The sequence below is a fragment of the Zea mays genome, chromosome 3, assembly GCF_902167145.1.
Source record: "Zea mays cultivar B73 chromosome 3, Zm-B73-REFERENCE-NAM-5.0, whole genome shotgun sequence".
In the NCBI taxonomy this organism is placed as follows: domain Eukaryota; kingdom Viridiplantae; phylum Streptophyta; class Magnoliopsida; order Poales; family Poaceae; genus Zea; species Zea mays.
In genome coordinates this window covers 16,038,778-16,048,088 of record NC_050098.1, presented here as the reverse complement: position 1 = coordinate 16,048,088, position 9,311 = coordinate 16,038,778, and the positions used below count along the sequence as shown (strand labels likewise).

The 9,311-nt window shown below is 44.4% G+C and overlaps 1 protein-coding gene and 1 long non-coding RNA gene across 2 annotated transcripts; both read left to right on the top strand.

Moving 5' to 3' along the window:
- The first annotated feature begins 5,668 nt into the window (after nt 1-5,668).
- LOC103651784 (65-kDa microtubule-associated protein 3-like) lies at nt 5,669-6,893 on the top strand. The gene is made up of 4 exons (XM_008677484.1): nt 5,669-5,800; nt 6,226-6,474; nt 6,597-6,806; nt 6,882-6,893. The coding sequence occupies exons 1-4, from the start codon at nt 5,669-5,671 to the stop codon at nt 6,891-6,893; spliced, it is 603 nt and encodes a 200-aa protein (XP_008675706.1).
- A 137-nt stretch (nt 6,894-7,030) lies between these two features.
- On the top strand, nt 7,031-7,304 carry LOC103649755 (uncharacterized). The gene is made up of 2 exons (XR_563686.2): nt 7,031-7,142; nt 7,245-7,304. It is a non-coding gene; the product is annotated as an uncharacterized lncRNA (long non-coding RNA).
- Nucleotides 7,305-9,311: the final 2,007 nt, after the last annotated feature.

Here is a 9,311-nt window from a genome sequence, read left to right as displayed (position 1 = left end):
CAAGCGGTCCAAAGACCCACTTGAATACCACGGTGTTTGCTTTTCTTTTCTATATCCCGTTCGCGAGGAATCTCCACAACTTGGAGTCTCTCGCCCTTACAAAGATGTTCACAAAGAAGCACGGAGTAAGGGAGGGATTAGCAACTCACACAAGACACAAAGATCACAGCAAATACGCACACACAAGACCCAGACTTAAGCTCAAAAGACTAGCACACTAGAATGGAGCTCAAATCACTAAAATGTCGAACAAGTGCGTAAGAATGGAGTGTGAGTGATCAAGAGTGCTCAAGGAATGCTTGGTGTTCTCCCCCATGCACCTAGGGGTCCCTTTTATAGCCCCAAGGCAGCTAGGAGCCGTTGAGAGCAATCCGGGAAGGCAATTCTTGCCTTCTGTCGCCTGGCGCACCGGACAGTCCGGTGCGGATTTCTTTCCTTCTTTAGCGAAGCCGACCGTTGGCAGCCTTGGAGCCGTTGGCGCACCGGACACTGTCCGGTGCACACCGGACAGTCCGGTGCCCCCTCCCGACCGTTGGCTCGACCACGTGTCCCGCGCGGATCGCGCAGCCGACCGTTGGCCCGGCTGACCGTTGGCTCACCGGACAGTCCGGTGCACATCGGACAGTCCGGTGAATTATAGTCGTACGCCGTTAATTCCTTTCCGAGAGCGGCAAGTTCACCTGAGCCAGCCTGGCACACCGGACACTGTCCGGTGCACCACCGGACACTGTCCGGTGCACCACCGGACAGTCCGGTGCACCCAGACCGAGCTGACTTTGGCTGAACAGAGCCATCTCATTTCCAATTCAATCTTTCCTGTTTCCAGTACTTAGACACAATACATTAGTCCATAAAACAATGTACTAAGTCTAGAAACATACCTTTTGACATGATTTGCACTTTGTCCACCACATTGCATAGATCAACACAAAAGCACTTGCGTTGGCACTCAATCACCAAAATACTTAGAAATGGCCCAAGGGCACATTTCCCTTTCAATCTCCCCCTTTTTGGTGATTTATGCCAACACAACATAAAGCAACTAGAACAAGTGCAATATCAATGCAAATGAAAACTCAATATAGTTTTGATTCATATTTGGCATATATGGATCACTCTTTGCCACCACTTGGTTTGTTTTTTCAAATCAAACTCAATTTCCTATCTCTAAGTCAAATTCACTTGTAGAGACATAAAGAGAGGTATTTCAAAAGAAATTGATCAAGGATTTCAAAAACTCCCCCTTTTTCCCATAATCAACACTTCTCCCCACAAAAACTCCCCCTTTTCCCCATAATCAACACTTCTCCCCACAAGAGGCCAACTTTTGACAAAAGAGATAATAAAAGAGTTTTGACAAACCAAAAGCTCTATTCTACTATTTCCAAAATATCTCAAGTGGTAGCTGATCCATTTATTGCTTTGGCCTTTATTTTCTCCCCCTTTGGCATCAAGCACCAAAACGGGATCAATTTTGGCCCTAGAACCCCATTGCCTCACCAAAATATTCAAATAAGAGTACAAAGGCAATAAGGTCATAAAGATGAACTTGGAATCAGAGTGCAGTGGAAGTCTGGCATGGTCCAAGTCCACCTTTTCCCTTTCAATCCTCCTTCGAGACTAAATCAAGCAAACTCAAGCACATGGTTAGTCTCAAAGGGTCAAGTTGTAACACATCTCCCCCTAAATATGTGCACCACTTTGCAACGGACTTGTGAGGTCCGGAGAGTGTTTGTACAACTTGAGCACCATAAATAAGCAACAAAATGCATAAGGAACATGATCAAGGGCATAAACACAAGTATGCTATAATTCAATCCAAGTTCCACGAATCTAAGACATTTAGCTCACTACGCAACTTGCAAAAGGTCTGCTCATCTAAAGGCTTGGTAAAGATATCGGCTAGCTGGTTCTCGGAGCTAACATGAAACACTTCGATATCTCCCTTTTGCTGGTGGTCTCTCAAAAAGTGATGCCGGATGTCTATGTGCTTTGTGCGGCTGTGTTCAACAGGATTATCTGCCATGCGGATAGCACTCTCATTATCACATAGGAGTGGGACTTTGCTCAGATTGTAGCCAAAGTCCCTGAGGGTTTGCCTCATCCAAAGTAGTTGCGTGCAACACTGTCCTGCGGCAACGTACTCGGCCTCAGCGGTGGATAGGGCAACGGAGGTTTGTTTCTTAGAACTCCATGACACTAGGGACCTTCCTAAGAATTGGTACGTCCCCGATGTACTCTTCCTATCGACCTTACACCTAGCATAGTCGGAGTCTGAATATCCAATCAAGTCAAAGGTAGACCCCTTTGGATACCAGATCCTGAAACAAGGCGTAGTGACTAAATATCTAAGAATTCGCTTCACAGCCACTAAGTGACACTCCTTAGGATTGGATTGAAATCTAGCACACATGCATACGCTAAGCATAATATCCGGTCTGCTAGCACATAAATAAAGTAACGACCCTATCATAGACCGGTATGCTTTTTGATCAACAGACTTACCTCCTTTGTTGAGGTCGGTGTGTCCGTCGGTTCCCATCGGAGTCTTTGCGGGCTTGGCGTCCTTCATCCCAAACCTCTCGATCAAATCTTGTGTGTACTTCATTTGGGAGATGAAGGTTCCATCCTTGAGTTGCCTCACTTGGAACCCAAGGAAGTAGCTTAACTCGCCCATCATCGACATCTCGAATTTCTGAGTCATCACCCTGCTAAACTCTTCACAAGACTTTTGGTTAGTAGAACCAAATATTATGTCATCGACATAAATTTGGCACACAAAAAGATCATCATCACAAGTCTTAGTAAAAAGAGTTGGATCGGCTTTCCCAACCTTGAAAGCATTAGCAATTAAAAAGTCTCTAAGGCATTCATACCATGCTCTTGGGGCTTGCTTAAGTCCATAGAGCGCCTTAGAGAGCTTACACACGTGGTCGGGGTACCGTTCATCCTCGAAGCCAGGGGGTTGCTCCACGTACACTTCCTCCTTGATTGGCTCGTTGAGGAAAGCGCTCTTCACATCCATTTGGAACAACCTGAAGGAATGGTGAGTAGCATATGCTAGCAAGATACGAATGGACTCTAGCCTAGCCACAGGAGCAAAAGTCTCCTCAAATTCCAAACCTGCGACTTGGGCATAACCTTTTGCCACAAGTCGTGCCTTGTTCCTTGTCACCACCCCGTGCTCGTCTTGTTTGTTGCGGAACACCCACTTGGTTCCCACAACATTTTGTTTGGGACGAGGCACCAGTGTCCAAACTTCATTTCTTTTGAAGTTGTTGAGCTCCTCCTGCATGGCCAACACCCAGTCCGGATCTAGCAAGGCCTCTTCCACCCTGAAAGGCTCAATAGAAGAGACAAAGGAGTAATGCTCACAAAAATTAACTAATCGAGATTGAGTAGTTACTCCCTTGCTAATATCACCCAAAATTTGGTCGACGGGATGATCCCTTTGAATCATTGCTCGAACTTGGGTTGGAGGTGACGGTTGTGCTTCTTCCTCCATTACATGATCATCTTGTGCTCCCCCTTGATCACATGCCTCCTGTTCATCATCTTGAGTTGGGGGTTGCACCATTGTTGAGGAAGAAGATTGATCTTGCTCATCTTGTTCCTGTGGCCGCATATCTCCAATCGCCATGGTGCGTATTGCGGTCGTTGGAACTTCTTCTTCATCTACATCATCAAAATCAACAACTTGCTCTCTTGGAGAGCCATTAGTCTCATCAAATACAACGTCGCTAGAGACTTCAACCAAACCCGATGATTTGTTGAAGACTCTATACGCCTTTGTATTTGAGTCATAACCTAACAAAAACCCTTCTACGACTTTGGGAGCAAATTTGGAATTCCTACCCTTCTTCACTAGAATGTAGCATTTACTCCCAAAAACTCGAAAATACGAAACATTGGGTTTGTTACCGGTTAGTAGCTCATACGACGTCTTCTTGAGGAGGCGGTGAAGGTAGACCCGGTTGATGGCGTGGCAAGCCGTGTTCACGGCTTCCGACCAAAAGCGCTCGGGGGTCTTAAACTCTCCAAGCATCGTCCTCGCCATATCAATTAGCGTCCTGTTCTTCCTCTCTACCACACCATTTTGCTGTGGTGTGTAGGGAGCGGAGAACTCGTGCTAGATCCCTTCCTCCTCAAGATACTCCTCCACTTGAAGGTTCTTGAATTCGGACCCATTGTCGCTCCTTATCTTCTTCACCTTGAGCTCAAACTCGTTTTGAGCTCTCCTTAGGAAGCGATTGAGGGTCCCTTGGGTTTCAGATTTATCCTACAAAAAGAATACCCAAGTGAAGCGGGAAAAGTCATCAACTATAACAAGACCATACTTACTTCCTCCTATACTTAGATAGGCGACGGGTCCGAATAGGTCCATGTGAAGCATCTCCAAAGGTCTTGATGTGGTCATCACATTTTTGGTGTGATGAGAGCTTCCCACCTGTTTGCCTGCTTGACAAGCTGCACAAGGTCTATCTTTTTCGAATTGCACATTAGTTAAACCTATCACGTGTTCTCCCTTTAGAAGCTTGTGAAGGTTCTTCATCCCCACATGTGCTAAGCGGCGATGCCACATCCAGCCCATGCTAGTCTTAGCAATTAAGCATGCATCTAGACCGGCCTCCTCTTTTGCAAAATCAACTAAGTAAAGTTTGTCGTCTAATACACCCTTAAAAGCTAATGAACCATCACTTCTTCTAAAGACAGACACATCTACATTTGTGAATAGACAATTATATCCCATATTGCATAATTGACTAACAGATAACAAATTATATCCAAGAGACTCAACTAAAAACACATTAGATATAGAGTGCTCTGATGAAATAGCAATTTTACCTAACCCTTTTACCTTGCCTTGATTGCCATCACCGAATATTATTGAATCTTGGGAATCCTTGTTTTTGACGTAGGAGGTGAACATCTTCTCCCCCGTCATATGGTTTGTGCATCCGCTGTCGATAATCCAGCTTGATCCCCCGGATGCATAAACCTGCAAGGCAAATTTAGGCTTGAGTCTTAGGTACCCAACTCTTGTTGGGTCCTACAAGGTTAGTCACAATTCACTACAAGAAACTGATAAAAGTTCGTGGGTTTTATTAAGAACGTGGGTACCGACGTTCTTACATTAGTTAAGTTCATGGGTTTTTTTAAAAACGTGGGTACCCACGTTCTGAAATTAAGTTCGTGGGCCCTAGCAAAAACCGTCGAACTTAACCTATTATGAACGTGGGTACCCACGTTCTTAATTTAAGTTCGTGGGCCACGTCGATACCGTCGAACTTAACCCAAACTAAATCCCTAGCGACCCGCGCGTCTCTCGTCTATCCCGCCTACGCGCGAGCCGCCTGTCCCCGCTCCTCCCCCGCGCGCCGCCGGTCCCCGCTCCTCCCCCGCGCGCAGCCTAACCCGCTCCCGGTGCTCCCCTCCGCTCACGCTTCCTCCCCCGCCTCTCTCTTTCGTCTCCTCCGCCGAGCCCGCCACCCCTGACTCGCGGCGCTCAACCTCCACATTCTGCTGGCCGCCGCAGACGCGTCCTCCGTTTTCCGACCCAACCACAGCCTCACGCCCCTTGTCGCTGCCCGCCTCGCGGCTTCCCGCCGCCTCCCTTCGCTCCAGCGCCTCCTGGAGCTCGTCCTCACCCGCCCCTGCCCCTGTCGGGATGGCCACATCTAGGCTCCCCAGGGACCGCTGGACCCTCTGGTGTTGCCGCTCAAGGCTTCTACGGCCCAACAGTAGCCGCAGCCAGAGAGGGAGACAGCTGAGCCCCTCAACCTCTCAGTGGCTCCTCAAGGTCAGCAGTAGCCGCAGCTGGACCCTCTAGTTTCTGTGCTTTGAAGTACCATATACTATGAAAGAAACAAGTAACATTTGAGTACTATTGCTATACTGCAGAAATATATTCTACAGAATTTTCTCTCACGATCTTTTTTGTCATTGCAACTTTAGGGCTGTGATAGTGTGATAGCTATTGTCTAGATATGCAGGTTATTTGTACTCTGCTATATTGAAGGCTTACAAAAATAACTGTAGTGTGATCTACTAGTAATTCTTACCCTTTTAGTGAAAAATGTTAGTAGAGTAAGAACGTGAATGGTTTAAGGGAGTAACCGAACAAAATTGTCCGGCATTGAAGTCAGGAACTGCATGCATTCTGGTATGAAGACTGAATGTTTCAGTAGTGACTCCATCAGTAATTTGTTTTCTTTTAAATGGCAGTCAAATCAGAAGTTACAAGGTTTAAGGGAAGAATTGAATGTGATTGTCCCATACTTGGAGGAGATGAGAAAGAAGAAAGTTGAAAGATGGGACCAATTTGTTGATGTCATAGAGCAAATTAAGAAGGTTGCATCTAAAATCAGGCCTGCAGATTTTGTACCCTTTAGAATTCCTGTGGATCAGTCTGATCTGTCTTTAAGAAAGCTGGAGGAGCTAACGAAAGAGCTGCAATCCCTTCAGAAGGAGAAGGTCAGCATCACTTGTTCAAATCCTCTTTATCTGTCTAATGAATATTACTCCCCATGTCTATTATTTTCCTTCAATACTCATACAAGTCTATACATCTTATTGTTTGTGCCTGTTTTTAACAGAGTGATCGGCTGAAGCAAGTCATGGAACATCTTAACACTTTGCATTCGTTATGTGAGGTGCTTGGTGTAGACTTCAAACAAACAGTAAATGAGGTGCACCCTAGCCTGGGTGAGGCTGATGGATCAAAGAACCTAAGCAAATGTACAATTGAAAGCCTTGCATCAGCTGCAAGCAGACTGCGTGAATTGAAAGTCAAGAGGATGCAAAAGGTTAGCACTCTTTGTATCACTTAAGAAATTTCAATGATTCAGCGCAGTCAACCGTCAATCTTTTTGATTATTCAGTGCATTCACTAGTGTCAAATTTGATTCTTCAGCACAAGCAACCCTCAACAATTTTCAATTATTTAGTGTCTTTAACATTGTTAATATGAAATTCTGAATGTCACAGCTTCAAGATTTGCCTCTAGCATGCTTGAACTTTGGAATCTCATGGATACACCACTTGAAGAACAACAGATGTTCCAGAATGTAACGTGCAATATTGCTGCTTCTGAACATGAAATAACTGAGCCTAACACCCTCTCTATTGACTTCCTCAGCTACGTGAGTTCATTGTTCTTCAGATATTGCTCATGCCACTGTTGCTATGTTTTTCTATGTTTGAGCTTGGAATGTTCTGAGATTGTATATTGATCTAAAATATAGGTGGAATCTGAAGTTTTAAGACTCGAGTAACTTAAAGCGAGCAAGATGAAAGACCTTGTTCTAAAAAAGAAGACAGAACTGGAAGAGCATAGGAGACGTGCTCATTTGATTGGCGAGGAAGGCTATGCAGCTGAATTTAGCGATGAGGCTATTGAGGCAGGTAAAGATCATTTCCTGGAATGTAAACTTGTGTCCATTAAAATGTATTGCCGACGATCCCAACGACGAAGATGAGCTTGTGCGTGATGAGGCAGAAGAGCGCCCTAGGATGACGCCGACCTCAGCTCCCGCGCTGTCACCTGCTCCTGTCACGGGGGCACTGTCTTAGGTGCGGGCCAACAACAACCTCCTGTGTCGAATCATCAAGGTCTGCCTCGCGATCTGGTCACCCTTCCTCACTCTCCCCGATCTATCACGTTCCTATTCTGCTCCGTGGAATCGGATATTGTGTCTGTTGGCCTATGCTGATGAGTAATCTATTTCAGTTTTGGATATGTGCAAGACACATTGGTTGCTCAGCGAACCAGGTGCCTAGCTCCCTTGAAATTTTGGTGTAGTTCGAAGTCTGCTGCTACTGTATTAGTCTCAGTTCTCTATTGTTTGATTCCCCTTTTCTTCTCACGCGTGCAACACCAGGGATAAGTGTGTCTCCGTCGAAGGAGAACATGCGGTACTACAATGTCATAATCCTTGTCCATGCGCATTCACTTTGCAGTCAATTCCTCATTTATGATTGGCTTCACATGACATTATTTTGTATGGGTAGTCTTTGTGCTTCTGATGTTGTTTATGGAATTATTAATAGATATTTTTTACAGAAGGAAAAAAGCAAAGATCAGGGCACTGGTACTATTTCAGAAGGTATATTTGGTTTGTGCAACTTCATTTGCAATGCATATATTTATTCTTCTTTACTAAAGAGAGACTCATCTTGTTAATTTAGTAATATATATGTATGTCCTGGGAAAAGATTGCTAGAGGAAAATTTGCTAAATTCTACAACTACACCTAACCTTTGTTTTTCTTTTTCATTTCAGCTATTGGTGAGTACTTACCGCTATGATGGACAAGACTTTTATCAGTTCTTTTTTAGCCAGATTATGGTTAGATGTGAGATTACTGTAGTCCATAGCAGATGCTCGTAAGCAGAGGTTCGCTGCTGTAAATGGATTGAATTCTTGCTTTTCCAGAACGCATTGGCAAAGATCATGTCATTCTCTCAGCACATCACACGCGGTTTGCATCCATTCAGCAAATGGCACCATATCAAAAGCAACGCTTCGGCAATCTGCTACTTCAGGTGGAATGGTGACATACGAGGTCCAGGTATAGTGATTCAGAAGAGCGATCTTATTGATGTTTGTTGTCTATACTACGAGTCATCATTGTCGCTAGTATTTGTACTACGTAATAGGTGATGATGAAAATCAAAATCTTGTCTCACGATTCCTGAATTCCTGAACATGGCTGTTTTGAGATATTGTCTCAGTTCAGTTCATTTCTTCTGTCCATGAAGCCCAAATCTTCTCAGTTCAGTTCAGCTCAGTTCATTTTATGCATTAGTAGAACATTATCTTTTCTTATTTGTTGGAGATAACAAAATAATATGTGAACAATAAGTTGGATGTTGCATACCATGAAGCCCAAAATTTAATATGCATGGGGAAAGGTGTCGTGTCTTCCTATTCTTCTCGGTCAGTAAGGATAAGGATAAGATGCTTTCTTCAAATTATTTATTATTTTTTTGCCTGTTTGTAGGTTGTAACAGCTGTATCAGCAAAGACTACTATTCCTTGTATATTAGAGGCCAGTGATCCTAATACTTTGTAAAATCAATGTTTGAGGCATTATTGCTTAAGATACTTAATTAAGACGTCACAACTTCTCTGAGGGAATTATATTTTGTTTGTCTTAAGTTACAAAGATGTAGATGATTGCTACTTGTCTCTACTATTTAGTGGTCCACTACGATGCTACACAAGCATTTCTATTTCTCGCTGATCTCTACCCGTGAAAGCTATGGCACCAGCTCACTCTCAAGCTCGACCAATTCTTACGGCTCCAGGC

Excerpts from the sequence above, each read along its gene's own strand:
- LOC103651784 (XM_008677484.1), top strand. The coding sequence starts at position 5,669 with ATGGCCACATCTAGGCTCCCCAGGGACCGCTGGACCCTCTGGTGTTGC. Across the intron at positions 5,801-6,225 it reads CCTCTCAGTGGCTCCTCAAG|TCAAATCAGAAGTTACAAGG; the intron begins GTCAGCAGTAGC and ends TTTAAATGGCAG. Across the intron at positions 6,475-6,596 it reads AATCCCTTCAGAAGGAGAAG|AGTGATCGGCTGAAGCAAGT; the intron begins GTCAGCATCACT and ends TGTTTTTAACAG.